This window comes from Vulpes vulpes, chromosome X, assembly GCF_048418805.1.
Source record: "Vulpes vulpes isolate BD-2025 chromosome X, VulVul3, whole genome shotgun sequence".
Taxonomy (NCBI): domain Eukaryota; kingdom Metazoa; phylum Chordata; class Mammalia; order Carnivora; family Canidae; genus Vulpes; species Vulpes vulpes.
In genome coordinates this window covers 46,372,133-46,393,846 of record NC_132796.1, presented here as the reverse complement: position 1 = coordinate 46,393,846, position 21,714 = coordinate 46,372,133, and the positions used below count along the sequence as shown (strand labels likewise).

Here is a 21,714-nt window from a genome sequence, read left to right as displayed (position 1 = left end):
CCCAGCTAGTATGAAGCTGAATGAAGTCAGGTGGAGAGGGAGGTATGTGAGTCACTTCTGAAGTCATACTAGCTTCCTCAGCTTCCTCACATTTTTAGTTCTTTTTCATACTTTTCATTCTTATAGCAATTTTGCACAGAATTCCATATTCAGTAAAATGGTTTTTTTAATCTTGAATATATATCAAAGAGTTCCCTTTAGTCTTATGAAAACTCAATATTTGGGATCTTTAAAGAGAAAGGCAGTGTGTATTGGTGAAGCCTAAAATACAGAATGTTTTGAAGGAATTGCAGTTTTCATACAATTGTCTTTCCTTTCAAAGTAACTCTTTATTTTTCTATATTTCTTTAAAAATATGCTGCCCAGAACTGATTATGCTACTCCAGGGGCTACTTGATCAGGATTAAGTACAAAGGGACTTTGATCTGTCTGTGAAATATCTAATAATGTTGCCTTCTACTGGTTCTCAACCCTCCCTGATCAGTTGGGGGGTTTTTAAATATCCATGCCAGGTCCCCACTCTGAGAAATTCTGATTTAATTGGTGTAGGATAGGTCCCTGGCAGCTTTTCCCCCCCTAAATTAAAAATTTAAGGCTCCCCAGAGTCATGCAGTCAGCATTAAGAACCACTATATTACCTTTTTGGACTATAGGCTGAAACGCTTTGCTGTCTAGTCCAGGCTTCTATTCTGTTGTGGAATTGGTTTTTTGAGGGTTTTTTTGAGCCATATTCATTAAATTTTATTTTGTTTGGTTAGTCAATTCTAGCTTCTTATGGGCTTTAAATTTTTTTTCTTTATACTGTGCAACAAATTAACAGTCCCTTCTAGTATTGCATCAGTTAAGCTTTATTTCATTTGGTTGGCCTATTCATGTTTTTTTTGAGGGGGGAGGGTTAATTACTTTTTCTTTATGCCATGAAACAAATTAGCAGTTTCTTCTAGCATTGCATTGTTTGGAAACTGAATAAGTATAACCTGAATTATTGATCCAAAGAAATGTTCAATATGTTGGAGTTAATTTCACCAGAGTCCCGTCTTGGAGTTACAGTCTGTTAATTTTGTATATATCTGGTCAGCAAGTGCAGAATCCACTGGATTTTACCATCATTTATCCTACCGATGTGTTAATGAGGATAATGTGGCATGAGAGATTTGCTGTATGCTCTGTAGACATCAAGTGTATACTAGGTTAATAGTAATCATCTACCAAACCAATGACCTCATCAGAAAAAGGAGTATGAGTCAGTTGGCATGTTAATCCTGGTAAATCCTATTGCAGGCTCCAGAATTCCCTATTTTCTTTCAGTACCCAGAAACTATATGTTTCTTTTCTTTTCTTTTTTTTTTTTAAACTGTGTTTCTTAACTGGGCCCAGGATTTGCTGAGGGCTAGTGCACACAACTGTAGATTCTGTGTACCATCAGTTTGTTTTCCCCTTTTTGGAAAAACAGGACATCGTAGATGTAGCTTTAAAACGATGTAATTGGTTTTCAAAAAGTTCAAGAAAATGTTTGTGCATGTTTCCCTTTGTTGGCAGAATTGTTTCTATTAACCAGTGGTTCTCAACCTTGGCTATACATTGGAATCACCTGAGAAGTTAACAATACTAACAATTCACAGAATCTCTGGGAGATCTGATGAGGCCTTGGCATCAATATTTTTTAAAAGCTCTGTGAGGTGACAGGAATACATCCAGGGATGAGAATGACTGCTATGTTGAAAGGAAATGTCAGATCAGCCTGAATCTAGCTTATCACACATGTGAATAGGCAGACTTTGCAGATGGTGAGATTTTATTCTAGGATTGTGGGGGCCTTGACAAATTTGAGGGACTCATACCGAGTCTGAAAAGGACTCAACCCTAAAGAGTGAGTAGTCTGGGGACCTTTTTGGATCTAAAATTGTCAGCCATGAGATGGTTTGAACCATTCAGGAAAAAGTCCCTGTGCATTTGCTATAATAGTGGGGGAGATTCTGTTCATTTGCTGGGTGACCTTGGGTAAATTACTTCTCCCCTCTAAAATTTGGATTCCTCATCTGCAAATAAGGCTAGGAGGATTAGATAGCTTCACAGATTTCTTCTGGCTCTAATGACATATGCTTACTTTGTAATTAATAAAAATTATCAAAATGATTAAGAATATTTTTATTCAAAACCGGCAGGTAATCCAAAGATCCCTTTTAGCAGACTTGGAATATATAAGGTAATTTTGGGAGTAATAGACTTGCCTTCCTGATTGTATTTGGCTCTGTTCTTATGTTGAATCCACTCCTCATTATAATGACATGGAAACTGAGGCCTAGTGGGGAAGGGCCTTGATCAAGTTCTGGCAGCAAGGTTGGAACAGAGCTATAGCTATGCCTGGCATCCAGGGGTTCTAAGGCCATTTCCAGTGTTTTTATTTCCTACTGAAGGTCTGCCTTCCATACACTATGTCTCTGCTATAGATGCATAACTTGCCCTCTTCTCTGCTACCAACTCTTGACCTTCATGCTCAAAGACCAAATGGCCAATTTTTGTCAGGGGGAAACTAGCACAGAAGAATGATAAGGGCAAGAAAGAACTTACCTCAAACACATCCTTCCCTTAATATTTCCTTTTCCTCCAGGTTGGCCCTTTCCCCCTTTCTTCTAAGCTTCCTGAACTGCCTCTTATAGATAAAAGATTATGTGTTTTACTCAAGATCACACAGTTCAGGAAGTGGTAGATCTTGACCTAGAACCCAGGACTCTTGATACCACATCCTGCACTTCTTCTAGCTTAGTCTGCATAGTGGACCCTGGTCATAATGCGGTCATGACTCAGAACTGAAAGGGTTCCACTAATATAGAGGGAAACTCAGGAGGAAGCTTAGAAGGTAAATTCAAGAGTGGATTTAATGAGGAGTGGATTCAACAGAATAACCATGTTCTCAAATGAAATTTGAGCCAGAAACTTCTATATAGAACAGGAAAAAGCAGAACTAATATGGTTGAAATGGGCCTAGGGACAGAGGTGGAAGACAGTCTTGAGGTAATCATCTTGCCAGTGCAGACCTTAGTTACTAGGGGAATTGGGATTAAGAGAGTAGGGATGGCCCTGCCCAGTGCATACAGACTGCTTGGAAGATAGGACAGCTTTGGTGGGGTGGAGAGGGTTCTTTCATTTAAGTGGCCAGCATTCACAGAGAATCACAGAGAGACAGAGATAAGAATGCCTTGGAGATCTGCAACATGCCTCCCTTTCCCTTTTCTATTTCCTATTTTATACGTGAGAAAACTAAGGCACTGAAGGGAAAAGGGACTTGTCCAAGGTTTCAGTGATGGGCATGGGTTCCTAACTCCTCAAATCAAGCCTTTATCCTCTGTAACCTGCTACCTCTGTTATAGGGTGCTGGCTCAGGGCTCTTTTGGCTCAGAGACCTGAATAACCTCTCAAATCTGGCTGGAGAAAGCAAGCTGACAGAGAAACTGGGAAAACAGTAGTATTATATAACCTCCTGGAGGAGAGCAGGCCTGTCAGTAGCCCTTGGGGTACTAGGCAGTGAGATGAGGAACGAGCAATCATAGAATTTCCTGCAGACAACATTAGTTCTCCTGAGCAGGGGAGCCCTACATGCAGCCCTGTTCTGTGCAACCATCCACCCTCAGGGCCCAGAAGAGGCCAGCACTGTATATCCATAGCCAGCTCTGGGACTAGTTCTGGCAGCTCTGGTCTCTGCCTGCCTGCCTTCATTAGAGGAGGGGGAGCCATGCACCTCCATGCCCAGCTGGCTGCAGGAAGGATGTGCTAAGAGCCCACCCTCCACCCACTCAGAATGTGGTGCCTAAAAACAGCAGCTACTTTTAGCTGTACCTCCCACAGCCTCTCCTCCACCCACTCTCTTCCTTCCTCCTCCCTCTGTGAACCCTTCTGGTTGGCAGGAGGGCTGGGCAGTAGTGGGTGCTTTGGCATTGGGAAAGAGGCAGGCAGGGGGGAGCCAGGCATCCCTAAGAGAGGCTGTGGTAGACCTAGTATAAAGGGAGGGCTCAGAACAAAGGCAAAATTATGCTTAGGGCCCAAAGGGAGTAGAAGGACTTCTTAATTTCCTTTGGATCTTGCAACCAGCGAGGTGTTTGTCTTAAGAATCTAGGTTGAACTGCACAGGAGGGCTCAGGAAGATTTATTGCACAGAATGCACATAGACACTTTCTGTACTTGGATTTAGAGAAAGGCAACTGGAGCTAGTGATGCTCACTTGATTCTTGACTCTCCCTCTTGAACATTGTCTTACACTGATCATTGGGTTTTACAAATTATCTTGCTTGATCTCTGTGGCCCTGTGAAGTTGGAAAGGCAGGGATTATCATTTTACAGATGAGAAAAATGAGGCTCAAAGAGTTATTATCATGTAACTGATCTGGGTTCAAACTCTGGAAATTAGTGCCATTTAAAGTCATTCCAGACAGCTGTATCTTCTAGAAAAGAAGTATTGCAGCTGTTCTGAATCTAATTCCCTCATTGTGGAAGCTGGAAAACTAGGCCCAGAAAGAGAAGGGACTTGCCTAAGGAAACACGGTATGTTTGTAGTAGTACTGGAACTAGAACGTTGCCTAGCAAGGATGTGAGTTTCTGGGCCTGTGACTTACAAGCTGCTCTTAACTTTCAGGGATGGTGAGGGAAACCTGTGTGGTATGATGGGAAGCAAAGGGTGACTGAACTAGTAAACTGTCATATTTTAGCTCTGTGTCCTTGGACAAGGTACTTAGATTCTTTGAGTTGGTTTTTTTTTTTTTTCCTGTTAATTGGTGCTGAAAATCCCTGAGAACTCTCTGGGGCAGAAATCTGTGTGACTGCTATAATGGAGGGAACTGACACTCAGTAGGTCCTTTTTAAAGGTTTGTTAATGAAAGACATACACATAAATTAAGAGGGGCTTGCAAAGATGAACTTAGTTACTGGGTGACCTTGAACAAATACCATTGTATTTTTGCCTTATTTCTCCATCACAGCATGAAGGACTCTATTTTACTTCCCTCACTTAAAAGTATAAAAGTCCTATGACCTGGCACATGTCTTAGGTCCTTGGTGGATAGCTGGAATTTTTTTTTTTATAGGAAGCTTTCTTTTATTTACCCTCAGCTCCATCTCCCCTACTAGGCCACACACATATTGCTATGAATAGCAGACTGGCTTTCTCTCCCTGTCTCCTGCAAAACTAAAAGAGGAGCTTGGAAGAAAGCCAGAATTAACTGTGTTTTTATTTAGTGCCTTCTCAAGTCCATCAAATCAGAACCATCTAGGCACTTGGCAATTAAAAATCAATTCTTGACCCCTAAGTCCTTGGCTAGGATTTGTGATGAGCAGGAGTGGGTTCTCATGATATGATTAACATTTGTTTTAGAAATTGTAGGCTTCTCACAAACGACCTACTTAGAACAAATAAACAGTCTTCACCATTGTCTGCATCATTTTGTTTGGAAGATTCTTGTTGCTCCAGGGGGCAGAGCAAGAAGGTAAGAACTATTGTATAGTCCTGCCACATTGTCCTTTCTCCACAACCATATAAAGTGAGCAAGGCCAGGATTATGTCCCATTTTATGGCTAAGGAAATTGAAACTCAGAGAATTGCTCATATTGACTCAGATCAGTGCTGCCTCTTAAAAGCAGAGGTGTGCAAGGAAGAGCTTAGCATGCAGTTAACTGTTATCAGTCCACCCATACCAAGTGGTCTTGGGCAAGGAGATTGTTCTAAAGATGCCTTTTGCACTTTGATTCTATCTAGGTCTTATTATAAAAGCTAGTCAGTAGCAGATAAAACCAGACAGATGCCACTAGATAATTTTGGCTAGGTTGGCATTGAACTAATTGGCAATTCAGATACATCTATTTGACCTATGGTACGTCCACTCAAAAATCATATCCAGGGATGCATGAGAGGCCTTGCCAAATGCAGAAGTGTGGCCATAGATGCTATGGTCCTTCATGTTCAGTTTGGAGGTTTTCTTTCTGTGAGGTATATTTGGGAGGTATGTGGAATACACGTGTGGAGTACACTTTCACACTGACATGCTTGGAGCATACACATTTAGTTAACCATGGGATATACTCACACTTGGACATACTCCATACAGGCATGGTGTACACACAAAGACAAACATGATGCGTTCTTATGTAAATTTGTATGTGTGGGCATACATGCATGCATATAAAACACAACTACACACCCAAATACACATAGGGCATGCTGAGATGCACATTCAGATATGTTCTACTCCCAAGACATACACTCCTATCCCTGAGATGCACTTTTAAGGACTTGGACAAACCACCCTCTCCCCATGAGACACATTTGAACACACCTGTGGTACACATCCCTGTGGGACACACTCTGATCCAGAGCATATGCTGACCCTTAGGACCAACTTGCTGTCCCAGCTTTCCAACTGGGCACAAAGGGCACTGGCCTCATCTGATAGGCCTTTATCAGTTTGCTCTGGCTTTCCTTTCCTTTATCCCTGAAATCAGGCTTCAGAGGGCAGTGAGCTCAGGAATAAAATGAATACAAGATGGCATGTGTTATAGCAGGCTCTTCAAGGCAAAAAAAAATTTATAACTAAGCCCTCAGATGTTGAGCTAATAAGCAGATGGAGAAGAACAGAGAAGATAAATTGTTACTGATCAATTAAGAAAACTTGAGCCTGCTCCTCTATCCCCTAATCTACTTACAAACCATCATGGAATAATATAATTATGAATAATGTCCTAGAAAACCTAAAGTAACTGAATATTAAACTTCATTTTTTCTTGGGAGTAAAGTAACAATTTACACCAGAGCAAGTATATCTAAGTTATGGGTGGGATGATGTGAGAGGAAGTGGTGGGATGCATAAGGGGAGTGCAGAGGCCCAACTTCTCCTGAGTCAGTGGTGGGTAGAGAGAACAACCACATTCTTTTTTTAAAAATTTTATTTGCATTTATTTTATGCAGAATTTACTATTTACTCTCAGACCATAAGTTTTTGTTTCTTCCATTTCTTCTGGGATATCTTTTTCTTCTGTGCAACCTCTTCTTCTGGTTTAAGAACAATCTTCTCTTTTTCAGTAAGGATCATCTCAATGTGTCATGGAAAGCTCATGTATGGGTTAATCTGACTGTGAGCCCTATAATTTCTATGCCACATCTTAGGGGGGTTGTTTACCTAGGTATGCTCAATGACCAGAGAATCTGCATCTAAGCCCTTAAGTTCAGCATTACTCTCTGCATTTTTAAGCATGTGCAGTTAAAATTCAGTACTCTTTTTGGGCCACTGGCCCTGTGTCCAGCCCCTCTGTTTGACCTGGACCCCCCTACCAACTCAATCACTGTAATGAGTGGCATCCTTCAGATACTTGGTGACTTTTCAGATATGCATACCCTTGATGGCCTGGGCAGTTTCATGTGTGTTCTTGAAGTGAACACAAATATTTGAATATTTGCTTTGCATGATTTTGTAGGGTTTTCTGGGTCAAAAGAATGGTGAACCATTTTCAGAGATCACCTCAGGCCTCTTGAATAGCCACTTTCTTAATGACCACAGCCCTACCCCTAGGCCATAACAGCTTGAGCCATCTGGTCCCACTAATGAGGACCTGCTATTTTTAGAGGTTCTCAAGCTGGAAACCAGGTCAGGATGTCCTGGGGAGGCCTTTCTGGCCTTTAGTAACCAAAGGCTGGAACTGGAAAGAGAGAACCCTAGACTGGGTCTGGATTGAAGGGCATGAAGCAATGAAACAGGTGGTTAGAGTGTGCCAGGTCTGCTGTGGCAGACTTCAAAGCAGTATCCTCAGAGCTTCTTGGGCAGGATACTGTTGACTGTGACAGGCTTATGCTCATTTCTCAACTTTGGACTTAAGATCAAGAAACATGAATTCATTTACTATTCTGCAGCTTAGGGTCTACCTCAGTCAGGTTTCCCTCCTCTGTCTGGGTCTTATTTGATCTATGGGCAAAATAGCCAGTATATCCCTCAGATGCTTGCAAGACTCATATAGACTAAGAGTTGAGAAAATGTTTTGCAGATATACTTATTCTTCACCCACAAAGTTGTACCCCCATCCTTAATCTAGTGTCAATGCCCATGAACAACCAGGCCTGACTCCTATCACAGTAGCCATAGAAAGAAAAGTGAGTCATGGGAAGGAAACCTCATGGTATCGGGTTGGGCAAAGCTATGCTGGGATCACTCTTACCCTTACAGACACCTTTCAATGCTGGGCCAAACTTTTCCCAGAAATCAGGTTTGCAACATTTAGGTGATCATATAGTTTTGGCTCCTCAGGAACCCTATAGGCAGTGAGGAAAAGTGGAGAACATCAGGAGCAAGGACTTCTTCCTAAACTAGGAAAAGCAAGGTCAGACCACCTATACCTGCCACCTGCCAGAGGAAGCAACTTGGAATGGCAGTTCTGACCCTGAGAGAGTATATTATTTCATTTTATGCTCAGGGTCATTTCACCTGCTTTGTTTAAGGGAGTGGGTCAGGAACTACAATATGTAGCTCGAGTTCAGGTTTTTCCTTACCTTATACATTGTGGGCAATGTAAGGCTCAGTTCTCTGGTCTGTAAAATGGGCTTACATGTAAATCTTAGGATTCTTGGGTGCAAGAATTCATTATGGCAAAGGATGTGGAACATGCCTTGTAAAATGTGTTGCTCCAGTTTGGATTGTTAAGAATCCATCCAGGTCATTATTACAGATATATTAGAGGTAATTCAGGAGCTTGTCTTTGCTTTATTTCTCACACCTTCCCTCTACTCTTCTTTTTAATCAGTATTGGCTCCACTTTACAGTTGGGGATACTGAGGTCCAGAGAAGGGAGGGACCAGCCTGAGGATATAGGAATAGGCAGTGGTGGATTCAGGATTAGAAACCATGCTTTGAGATCTGTTCAGTGTTCCTTCTATAGTCCCAAGTTACTAGCCAGAATTACAGTGCCAAAGGAAGCTGCTGGTGGCAGCTTAAGTTAATATGTATTAAAAACTTAGGTTTATCTCTGACATATAGCAAGAAACTGGGGTGCTACTTGGGGCCTACCCTTCCCAGCAGTGCCCTGCTTGCCCATGAGAGGCACACTGACTGACCTTTCATCCTTTCTGTGGCAGCTCATATCCTACTCGTCTCCTGTATGTTGGAAGCAGTGAAGCATTGGAGAAGATTCTAAGCTATATTGTAAGAGGGAATTGTTCTGCCCACTTATGCTACTTCAGAAGGGTCCCTGAAAACACTTGATCCACCTTGGCTACCTCCACCTTCTCATAGCTTCCTGGGTATAGAAGCTTTGTGTGGCTGACCTGCGTAAGGGTTTAGGTCAAAAGGTTATCTGAGAAAATGTTTGAGGGCCTTGATCTGTGGAGTATTTTACCAATTCTTGAGGGATAAGATAGAGGAAATCCAAGAACCAAAGCTGGGAGAGTCCCTTGAGACCATCTTAGCTGATTCTCACCTGGCCTTGATGTAGATTAAATCTCAGCTGAGCTGACTTTTTCTCACTTAGTGTGTTCTTCCTTGTGCACCACAGACTCTTGAGGTGGGCCAGATTTCCTGGAGCCTTTCTAGCTTGTTTATTTTTGCCTTTCTGAGCCCTGGAGAGATACATTGAGACTGAGTGGTGAGAGGAAGTATATGGAATAATTTGTGGAGCTCATGCATTGGGTGTTAGACACTGGGAAAGATGGCCTTTTGTGTCCTTCTTCATCTGTCCTGCCACTAATTTTCTTATGGCCCCCTGATTGGCTTAGGGAGCTTAACTGAAAGTGTTGTTTTTCACTTGTGATGGTTTTAGCATCATTGGATGACTATGGTATTGTCCTTTCTGGGGGATTAGACAGTTTCTAGAGTGGGGAAACTAGAGGAAAAATGAGAGACACCTTCTGTTCTTCATGTTTGAGAGTTTAAAGAGGTGGCTAGGGAAGGCTGAACTGCTGAAGTCCTGCCAAGAAGCAGCCACACAGTTTCCCCAGCTCTCTTGACCTTCTCCGATTGACTTACTTCACTCAGCATAATACCCTCCAGTTCCATCCACGTTGAAGCAAATGGTGGGTATTTGTTGTTTCTAATAAAATAAGATACTCTCTCAGGGTCAGAACTGCCATTCCAAGTTGCTTCCTCTGGCAGATGGCAGGTATAGGTATAGGTCTGACCTTGCTTTTCCTAGTTTAGGAAGAAGTCCTTGCTTCTGATGTCCTCCACTTTTCCTCACTGCCTATAGGGTTCCTGAAGAACCAAAACTATATGATCACCTAAATGTTGCAAACTTGATTTCTGGGAAAAGTTTGGCCCAGCATTGAAAAGCATCTGTAAGGGTAAGAGTGATCCCAGCATAGCTTTGCCCAACCCATTTTATTATTTTATTTTTGAATAAGAAATACATTCGCATGATCAAAATCTAAACGATATAAGTGGGTGCACAGTGAAATACTTCCCTCCTGCCCCTTCCCTCCAACCATTGGCTTCCTCTGCATAGGCATCCAGGGAGTCCTTCCACAGAAATGTTCTATGGATATATAAGCATATATATAAGTATATATTCACTTTTCTCTTTTTATGGTAATATATACACTGTTATATGCCTTGCTATATCATGGAGGTTCTTTGATCCTGTGGGGCATGAGGATGTGCTGTGGAGAGCAGAGATTAAGAGCACTGGTTCTTTTTTTTTTTTTTAAGATTTTTATTTATTTACTCATGGGAGACACAGAGAGAGGCAGAGACACAGGCAGAGGGAGAAACTGGCTCCCTGCAGGGAACTTGATGTGGAACTTGATCCAGGACCCCAGGATCACGCCCTGAGCTAAAGGCAGACGCTTAACCACTGAGCCACCCAGGCAGCCCAAGAGCACTGGTTCCAAAGTCAAATTACTTGGGTTTTCATTCTGGCTCTCTGTGACCTTCAGCAATCACTTCATCTCTTCACACCTTGGTTTCTTCATTTTCAAAATGGGGATCAAATCAGTTAGTATATGTAAAAACTTAGATTTACCTCTGACACATAGAAGCACTCAGCCATTTTTTTTTATTAGAAGAAAAACATTTTTTTGTACTGTGAGTTGGAAGATCTAGATTCTCTTCTGGCCTCTTCTCCTGGGATAGTTGAGTGAATTCCTTTGTCTAAGCCTGTTTTCTTTTTCTCTTTCTTTCTTTCTTTCTTTCTTTCTTTCTTTCTTTCTTTCTGTAGTGAAACCACTTTATTAATAGCCACTTCTTTTGCTGTAGGATTCATATAAATGAACATGCATGTGCCATAGGTGATGGATACCACAATCATGTGGGAAGAACAGGTAGAAAAGGCCTTTTTTCTTTTTTCTCTGCTGGATAGATGGAAATCCTAAAATTGTTTTGATAATATAAGATAGAATTACACACATAAGGGTCAAACTGAGGGTCAGCACAGCACAGATTAAAACAGCCTGTTCCATGGGCCATGTGTCTGAACATGATACCTTCAGGAGGGGAGCAGCATCACAGAGAGAATGATCAATGAAATTGGAGTCACAGAATTTCAGATTTAGCCCCAGAATAACTGGGAAGATTATGACCAACAATCCAGCCAACCAACAGCCAAAAATATGAATTCTGCAGACTCTGCTGCTCATGATGGTTATATAATGCAGGGGCTTGCAAATGGCCACATAGCAGTCATAGGACATGGCAACCAGCAGAAAAAATTCTGTTACAGCAAAGAAGTCAATAAAAAACACTTGGATGACACAAGCATTATAGGTGATGACCTTGTTACCTGTTGCTATGTTATACAAGTACCTGGGAATACAGGCAGTTGTGAATGAGATCTCTAGGAAGGAAACATTTTGTGAAAAATGGTACATGGGTGTTTTAAGGTGAAGATCCACAAAAGTGAGTATGATGATGGTCATATTTCCAGGTACATTCAGTGTGTAGGTGAGAAATAGAATAAAATCAGAACTTGTAGCTTAGGGTCATCTGTCAGTCCCAGGAGAATGAATGTTGTTATGGTGTAGTTTTTCCTTTTTTTTGTATATTTTTTTATTAGAGTTCAATTTGCCAACATATAGCATAATATCCAGTGCTCATCCCATCAAGTGCCCCCCTCAGTGCCCATCACCCAGTCACCCCAACCCCTGCCCACCTCCCTTTCCACTACCCCTTGTTTGTTTCCCACAGTTAGGAGTCTCTCATGTTCTGTCATCCTCACTGATATTCCCTCATTTTTTCTCCTTTCTCCTTTATTCCCTTTCACTATTTTTTATATTCCGCAAATGAATGAGACCATATAATGTTTGTCCTTCTCTTATTGACTCAGCATAATACCCTCCAGTTCCATCCACATTGAAGCAAATGGTGGGTATTTGTCGTTTCTAATGGCTGAGTAATATTCCATTATATATATATCCCACATCTTCTTTATCCATTCATCTTTCGATGGACACCGAGACTCCTTCTACAGTTTGGCTATTGTGGACATTGCTTCTATAAACATTGGGATAGATGTTATTATATTATTTAGGTGTCCTGCCGTTTCACTGCATCTGTATCTTTGAGGTAAATCAAAGTGCAATTGCTGGGTCATAGGGCAGTTCTATTTTTAACTCTTTGAGGAACCTCCACACAGTTTTCCAGAGTGGCTGTACCAGTTCAAATTCCCACCAACAGTGCAAGAGGGTTCCCCTTTCTCTACATGCTCTCCAACATTTGTTGTTTTCTGTCTCGTTAATTTTCGCCATTCTCACTGGTGTGAGGTCGTATCTAATTGTGGTTTTGATTTGTATTTCCCTGATGGCAAGTGATGCAGAGCATTTTCTCATGTGCTTGTTGGCCTGCTTTCTTATCTTTAAAATTAAGGTCTTATTCTTACTCTGCTTATCTTCCAGAGCTGCTAGGAGGATACAGTGAGCTTATGAATGTGAAATGATGTGAAAGCAACTTAGAAACTGTAATGTGCTAAGCACATGGAAATGGTGCTGCTTATTCTTTTCATAGAAACTACTTTTGATGTGGGACGCCTGAGTGGCCCAGTGGTTGAGCATCTGCCTTCAGCTCAGGGCATGATCCTGGAATCCTGGGATCGCGTTCCACATTGGGCTCTTTGCGTGGAGCATGCTTCTCCCTCTGCCTGTGTCTCTGTCATTCTCTGTCTCTCTGTCTGTCGTGAATAAATAAATACAATCTTAAAGAAAAGAAACTACTTTGGATGACTTGAACTCAATGGCCTGAGCTGGATGGAGAAGGCATTGCCCTTTCTTCTGGAAGTAGAACACAAAGGCCATCCCTGAGCTGGAGCTCTATTCTGGGTAGAGGTGGTTCATGGTAAAAATTCAGGAGTCAAGTTTTGTCTTTGACCTTTTTATCTCAATGCATACCTCTTCTGACTTCCTTGTTTCCATGTTTTGTTTTATTTGGTTTTGTTTGCCTCCCTTCTATTCCCTTTACCTCCCCTCTGTCTCTTGTCAAAATTTGCTTTATTTTATTTTATTTAAAAATTTTTAATTAATATTCTATTTAGTTAACATATAGTGTAATATTGGTTTCAGGAGTAGAATTTAGTGATTCATCACTTACATATAATATCCAGTGCTTATCATAACAGGTGCCCTCCTTAATACCCATCACCCATTTAGCCTATCCCCCAAACACATCCCTATCAACCCTCAGTTTGTTCTCTATCATTAAGAGTCTCTTGTGGTTTGCTTTCCTCTCTCTCTCTCTTTTCCCCTTCCCATATGTTCATCTGTTTTATTTCTTGAATTCCACATGTGAGTGAAATCATATGGTATTTGTCTTTCTCTCACTGACTTATTTCACTTAGCATAATACACTCTAGCTCCATCTATTTCATTGTAAATGGCAAGATTTCATTTCTTTTGATGGCTGAGTAATATTCCTGTGTGTGTGTGTGTGTGTGTGTGTACCACATCTTCTTTATCCACTCATCAGTTTGCAATGCCACCAATACTGTAAATGGTTTCCCCTTTCTCTTCGTCCTCCCCAACATCTGTTGTTTCCTGGATGGTTAATTTTAGTCATTCTGACAGGTATGAGGTGGTATTTCATTGTGGTTTTGATTTGTATTTCCTTGATGATGAGTGATTTTGAGCATCTTTTCATGTGTCTGTCAGCCCTCTGGTTGTCTTCTTTGGAAAAATGTCTATTCATGTCTTCTGCCCATTTTTATATGTTTTTTTGGGTGTTGAGTTTATGAAGTTCTTCATAGATTTTGGATACTCACCCTTTATCATATATGTCATTTGCAAATATTTTCTTCAATTCCATAGGCTGCCTTTTAGTTTTGTCGATTGTCTCTTTCACTGTGCAGAAGACTTTTATCTTGATAAAGTTCAAAGAGTTCATTTTTGCTTTTGTTACCCTTGCCTCTGGAGATGTATATAGTAACAAGTTGCTATGGCCAGTGCCAAAGAGGTTGCTGTCTATGCTCTCCTCTAGATTGTGATGGTTTCCTTTCTCACATTTAGATCTTTCATTCATTTTGAAATAAATTTTGTGTATAGTGTAAGAAAGTAGTACAGTTTCATTCTTCTGCATGTTGCTGTCCAGTTTTTGCCAACACCATTTGCTGAAGAGAGTCTTTTTTTCCATTGAATATTCTCTCCTGCCCCGTTGAAGATTAGTTGACCATACACTTGTGGGTTCATTTCTGTGTTTTTTATTCTGTTCAATCGATCTGTCTGTTTTTGTGCCATACCATACTATCTTGATGATTACAGCTTTGTAATATGGCTTGAAGACCAAAATCACGTTGCCTCCAACTTTTCTTTTCTTTTTCTGTATTGCTTTGGCTATTTGGGGTCTTAAGTGGTTCCATACAAATCTTAGGATTGTTTGTTCTAGCTCCATGAAAAAATCTGATAATATTTTGATAGGGATTGCATTAAATGTGTAGATTGCTTTGGGTAGTATAGACATTTTAACAATGTTTTCTCTTCCAATCCATGAGCATAGACTGTCTTTCCATTTCTTTGTGACCTTTTTAAATTTCTTTCATCAATGTTTTATAGTTTTCAGAGTACAGGTCTTTTATATCTTTGGTTAGGTTTATTCCTATGTATATTTTTGTTTTTGGTGCAATTGCAAATGGGATTGATACCTTGATTTCTTTTTCTGTTGCTTCATTATTGGTATATAGAAATGCAAGAGATTCTCTATGTTGGTTTTATATTCAGTAATTTTGCTGAATTCATGTATTAGATCTAGCAATGTTTTGGTGGAGCCTTTCAGATTTTCTACATAAGAGTGTCATGTCATTTGTGAATAGTAAAAGTTAGACTTCTTTCTTGCCAATTTGGATACTTTTTATTTCTTTTTGTTGTCTGTTTGCTGAGGCCATGACTTCCAGCAGTATGTTAAATAATTATGGTGAGAGTGGGCATCCCTGTCTTGTTCCTGACAGTAGAGGAAAAGCTCTTAGTTTTTCCCCATTGAGAATGACATTAACTGTGGGTCTTTCATATACTGCCTTTATGGTGTTGAGGTATGTTCTGTCAATACCTACTTTGTTGAAGGTTTTTTTTTTTTAAATCTTTTTTAAAGCTTTTATTTATTTATTCATGACAGACAGAGAGAGAGGTAGAGACACAGGCAGAGAAAGAGGCAGGCTCCATGCAGGAAGCCTGACGTGGGACTCGATCCCGGGGCTCCAGGATAACACCCCAGGCCGAAGGCGGCGCCAAACCACTGGGCCACCTGGGCTGCCCTGTTGAAGGTTTTTAAAATCAAGAATGGATCCTGTATTTTGCCAAATGCATTTTCTGCATCTGTTGAGAGGATCATATGGTTCTTATCCTTTCTTTTATTAGTGTGAAACCTGCTTTTAGAAGCAAGGCAACAGCATCTTTCAAAGTTGACCCCAACTTTCATTTGAGGTAACCTAATCCAAGTAGCTCAGAGAGAATCTAGATCTGCCCAAGTTCATACCACAAATCAGTAACCAAACCAGCCCTGGAGTCCATTCTTCTCATACCATTGTTTTTTCACTAGCATTTGCATTTTATTTTTTTAATTAAAAAAAAATTAAATATTTTATTTATTTATTCATGAGAGACACAGAGAGAGAGAGAGGCAGAGACACAGGCAGAAGGAGAAGCAGGCTCCATGCAGGGAGCCTGATGTAGGACTCAATCCTGGGACTCCAGGATCACAGCCTGAGCCGAAGGCAGACACTTAACCACTGAGCCACCCAGGCATCCCGCATTTGCATTTTAGTATGAATTTAAATTTGAAATTCCTTAGGAAAGATATTTGGTGGTGAGAGAAATTCTGCAAGTGTCTGTGTTTAGCCTTCAAAGTGAGGTGTTCTTACCCCTTAATTAACAGGGTCAGACTTTTTTGGAGCCCTGGGAGGTAGGAGAGGCAGTAATTGTTATAGTACTGAAGGGGTGATATCTGTAGAGCAGAGGGAGGAAAGAGGACAAGAAAATGTCTAAAACAGTGATCTTCAAAGTGAAGCTAAGGGGAAAACATGAGAAGTTCTTTATATATTAAATTGCTAATCTCATTACTTAATCTCTGTTTTTGTGTAAATTTTATTTAAAAAATAGTAAATTAGTAGTAATTTAGAAACTGGGATAGGTATTCCTTTTTTTTTTGACCAATTGATGATTTTTTTAATCCAAAATAATTGACAACTATCTTTCTGAAATACTGTAGGCTTGGTTTCTAATCTTGGCTCTGCCATTGACTAGATTTACTTGTTAGGTAACTTCTCCTCACTGGAACCTCAGTTTTCTTATCTGTAAAATGTTGGACTGAACTAGGTGTGCTAGTTCTTGAGAATCTCCAGTCCTGAGCTTCTCTAAGTATAAGAATCCACCGTCAGTGAACTTGAGATAGAGTCAAGAAGCATAGGTTCAAATTCTAGCACTGTACTGGATGCTTTGTCCCTCATTTAGTTGCCCTGGGCCTTCCCTTCTCTGCCCTCATCTCCTTCACCTAGCCCAGACAGATAGAAGGTGTCTTACTTAAGCTTGGCTGACCTACTTGAAATTCTGTTGTTATAAGCAGAACTACTTTTCCTTCAGACAAAGACCCAATGCCATCCCTCACAGGCCTTGAGGGTGGGTCTGATTGTGCTTCTCATGTGTCCTCTTTGACAGCCTCAATTTAGATGTATCCCTTTGTTTGAAGGGAAGCCAACTCAGCCATTCTATCCCCGGGGCCTGATCTAGTGGCTGTTCACTGAATACCACTGCCATCCACCGATCCAGTATTTACCATGTATGCTGGGAACCCCGGATTGTGCTAGGCTTTGCTATAAACATGGCTCATCTCTGAACAGGAAGAACTGCTGACAGGGACCAAAGGCACTGCATAGTGCCTTGGCCAATCTCTTTTCTCTCACTGTGAACCAACAGGCAGAGGGAAATCAATAAGCCCCTGGAAACTATCTTCTCCTTTCTGATGGGCTGTTTAAATGCAGATTTCCTTTCTGGATTGTAAGCACTCCCCAGGGGATAATTACATTGTCTTTGGAAAGGCTCAGAACCTTTGTAAACCTGTGTCCTTGGTGGACATGCTTAGTAGACTTCAAGGTGGTTTAAATTGATTGAAATATATGTATTTTTTCTTTTGTTCTCCAGATAAAGGAACAGGTCAAAATGCTCCTATAAATTCTGTTTCTGTTCTCATCATCTTAGAGCAGATGGCCATGTTTAAAGACCACATTAGAACCATTAGTTCTAACCTATCTCCTCCTCTGCTCCTCCCCCCACCTACAGCCCTCCTTCCCCTACAATATTTTAACACGACATCTGTCAAATGGATAAAAAATGACTTTCCTTTATTCGTTTTGCCTTGCCCACCCACCCTCTGGCTGTGGTGTTGATGAGTATAGAACTATGCATGTGGGAGGCATGGAGGACAGATTCTTCATGTAGTTCTAGTCCCCTCCCCCTCCCCTTCTGTAAACCTAGAGAAGCCCCACCCCCACTTCTCCAGAAAGTCCAAGGCTGGCCTTCAAGTCACAATCCAGGAAAAGTTAAGGATCCCTGGGTTGGTCCCAGTAGAACCACATGAAGAAATTCAAGAACCCAGATGCAGATTCCTGGATAGGTCTAGGTCACCTCAGGGACTGGGGGCTCTTTGAGCTCCCCACCTCTTCCCTAGGTTTGGCCTGGCCATCTCTCAAGGTTTGAAGGCAACAAAGAGACTCCAGTGGGTGGCTGGAAATTAGTACTCACAGCAAGTCCAAGAAGCAGCTCACAATGCCCAAGACAGGAGTATTTTGGAGATGGAGCCCAAGCTGACTCAAGAGACAGGTGGGGTCAGAGTAACCTCCAGTTTGGAATGGTATGCTTCTGTCTCAACTCATAGAGCATTCCTGAGTCATTCTCTATTTGTTTTACTAATAATTTGTCTCTTAGAATATTAGAGTCTGACGAATAGACTGAGCACAGCTCTTGGAAATTGCTTCTAGACTATAGGATAGAGACATGCTGTAAGGATTTTTCCATTAGGGCCACTAGGGCTAAAGGTCAGGGCAGGGGCCAGAGTAGAGGTACAAGAGAACAGGTACAGATAGCCTCTCAAGGCAGACTGAGAAGATCCTCCTGGACAAACTACTGTAACTCCTTAACCTGCCTGGAATCTAATACAAGGAGAAGCCAGGAGACAGAGTTTCAGAAATTCTGGTTTCCTCGAAATGATCCAGTGCAGTAAGATGAAATTCTTGTATTTCAGACTCTGGTTCTAGTAAGTTTAAGATGCTTGGTTTCAATATGATGTATGATTCAGGATCACTTGGGCTGCTTTTTTAAGAAGTCTGTGGTGATTTTGAGCAGCAGGTCTGTGGACCACACATTGAATGACTAGTCTAATGGATCGGAGACATCTGGGTAATGCCAAAAGATCCTAGAATAACTTGACAGTAACTATTATTTCCAGTATTTTGGACATTCAGGGTAATGTTTATCATGTTGGGAGATGCTCTGGGTGGGAGACTTCTCTAGCCAACAGAATCATGGTTGGTTGGTGGTCCAGAAACATGTCTTTTCCATGATCTGTCCAATCCTTGACCTATTTGGCTGCATTTTCTCTAAAGGACTTAATTCTTCAACAAGACCAGACTCTTAACATCATGAACTTTGGGGCAGTAGCTAGGTCTCACTTTACTAACTCCTGGGCCTGTTAGGTTGAGCTAGTGGCTGAAGTTTCATGTCAGAAGAGTCCATTGCTAAGGTCCAGACCAAGCAAGTAACTCCCCTTCTTTCATATATGTTTGGTTATAGCTAAGATCACATGCAGCTTCTTTGGAAGAGGTACAGAAAGGTGTAGCCTTTTGTTATTAGTCTATAATGAATGAGGAAAATGTCCTTCATACCTTAGGAAGCTCATCTAGGATTCCCAAACTTTTAGGTTCTGGCTTATGACCAAAGTACATACTGGCCTTTGGTTCAGGTGATACATTTTGTTGACCTGAACCTCATGTAGGCCCACCTTTCTAAATCAAGCCAGTCCAGCTAGGTTTTGTGTCTGTCAGGTGTTACTGAAACCAACCATAGATATTTTATTTTAAAAAAAGATATTTTATTTTATTAAAGTGAAAAATGGATGGTACGATGGGACATTGAAGGAAGCCAATGTCCAAATCACATGAACCAAGTAGGGAAAAAATGATCATGTCATGAAAAGATGATATTTGCATACTTCCTTTCAGTACATTTAGAGCCATAATCACTTAAATTCATTAATTATTCTGCTCAGAAACGAAATTATTTAGTTATGGGTGATAGCAACACCCAGATTAAAGCTGAACTCAACTTGACGGGATGAGCACTGGGTGTTATTCTATATGTTGGCAAAGTGAACACCAATAAAAAATAAATTTAAAAAAAAGCCGAAATCAGCCAGGTGTGAACTATTAAGTCATCAGGGAAAAAAACCAATTGGAATTTAAAAAATATTCATAGTGGTGTTTTTCTTACTGGGAATCTTTTCTCTTCTCCTTGATGACCATCAAGCACCTGTGCACATCTTCAGCAAAAACCAGCAGCCCACCCCACAAACCACCTGGTCATAAATCCTATCAACAACAGACTGTTCTATGGGCCACCTGGTACATATTTTGTAAATAATTTTCTTAGCCCCATAGTATGTTCTGAGACCTGACAGAGATGCTAATTCTGTTGTTGTGATCTGCCTCAGAACTTGCCTTATTTTAAGGCTTAGACTGTAGAGGCTAAAAACAGTGCTGTTCATTATGAATTAAGCAGATTGTTTAGATCTACTATTCACAAGTGTACACTCTGGTTGTTTGGAGAATAACACTCTGGTTGACAACTTGAATAAATCCATATTGCCTTATTTTCTTTTTATCCTACTTAGAAATTAGTGAAAGAGGCAAAGGGAGAAAGGATACAATCTAGTCATCAGGTGAGGGATTAATGAACAGGCAAGTCAAGATCACACAACTAAGAAGGGGCAGCCTAGTTCCAGTGTTCCTGTACTTAACCATGGATATGACTTTGGGTAAATCAGAGGCACAGAAGTAGGAGTATATCTGCCTGCAAGAGAATCCGTTGGCCAGAGTGGAAGGTCCTTGCCAGGGTCAAGATAAGGGCTGGATCCATAGGCGGGGCTTTCAAGACTGACAGGAGAGAGTTGTTGAGGCTTCTTGAGTGTGGATAGTTTCACAAGCAAAGAAGTTCTGAGAAATGCATCATTAAGGAGTAGCTTAGTCGGTAGCAGGAAGGCCAATTGGGATGCAACTTAGGTGATAAGGGCTGGACCTAGGATGGGAGGTTGGATATAAAAGGTCATATCTGAGAGACATCTGGAAGGAAAAATCAGCAAGCCAAGAAGAGGTATCAGAAATGGGAAAATTTAGGAAGGAGGGGAATGGGGGTATATGATGAGTTTTACATATGTTTTATTGGAGGTGATAGCACGCCATCCAGTGAAATGGAGAGCAGGAAGTTCGAAATATGAAAGTGGAGGTAAGAGAGCTGATGTCATGAGGAAAATGATTTTTCTGACTTTTGATTGGGGTATTCAAGAGCTAAAGTGGTTTTTCAGCTTTCCCAGCCAGTCTGACTAGCCTGTCACCAGCAACGCCTGAATGAGTTATATTCAGGAAGGGGCTAGTTAGCTCCAAGTTCTCATTTTCCTAAGAGCAGTAAAAGCATCCTATCAAGCACACAGGAGGGTAAGAAAAAATATGCTGTAATAATGAAATATCTGTCCTTTGAGAAGCTGAAATGCTAGCTAGCCTCAATAGAAAGCTAGAAGTGGAAGCAAATTAAGAGGTTGTCTGTCTGGTTCAAGTCTGTAACTTGACTAATAAAGAAACCGAGACAGGTAAAGGACTTGCCCAAGATCATTCAATGAGCAGAGCTTCTTCCAATAGCCAGTCTTTGCTGCACATCATGGTGCCTCCTAGCTGTTGTTGGAATAGCCCAGGTCACACTTTTCCAGAAGTGGGGGAGATTATTGTCCTTGAACACTTTAAGCAATATAGCCAGAATCTGTTTATAAGACTGCATTAAAAAGGCTATTCAGGAGAGAGAATAAAATCCCATCCTATTTTAGATGTGCTTAAAAGGAACAAAGGAAAGGATTTTGCTCTTGTCCATGCCTAGCTGTTGAGGGAGGGGACCTTCTGAGAGGATGGGGCAGGTACCAATGGAGAAAACCGTTTAGAGGCAAAAAAATGCCTCAAGTACCTTCTTATCCTCCTGTGAAACTTCTCAGAAGGAAGGTCCAACTCAGCTACCTTCATGGCAATTGA

The 21,714-nt window shown here is 41.1% G+C and overlaps 1 protein-coding gene across 15 annotated transcripts in view; it reads left to right on the top strand.

The window, feature by feature from the left end:
- ARHGEF9 (Cdc42 guanine nucleotide exchange factor 9) overlaps positions 1-21,714 on the top strand; it is a 206,214-nt gene that overhangs the window by 42,490 nt on the left and 142,010 nt on the right. For 3 of the 15 annotated variants that reach the window (XM_072744019.1, XM_072744018.1, XM_072744024.1), the window contains exons 2-3: positions 5,366-5,477; positions 20,866-20,923. The exons of 10 other annotated variants lie outside the window; for them this stretch is intronic. In XM_072744019.1, the coding sequence (XP_072600120.1) occupies positions 20,912-20,923 (12 nt within the window). In that variant the 5' untranslated portion in view covers positions 5,366-5,477; positions 20,866-20,911. The remainder of the gene's footprint in view (positions 1-5,365; positions 5,478-20,865; positions 20,924-21,714) is intronic. 2 more of the 15 variants (XM_072744022.1, XM_072744017.1) reach the window with 1 other exon arrangement.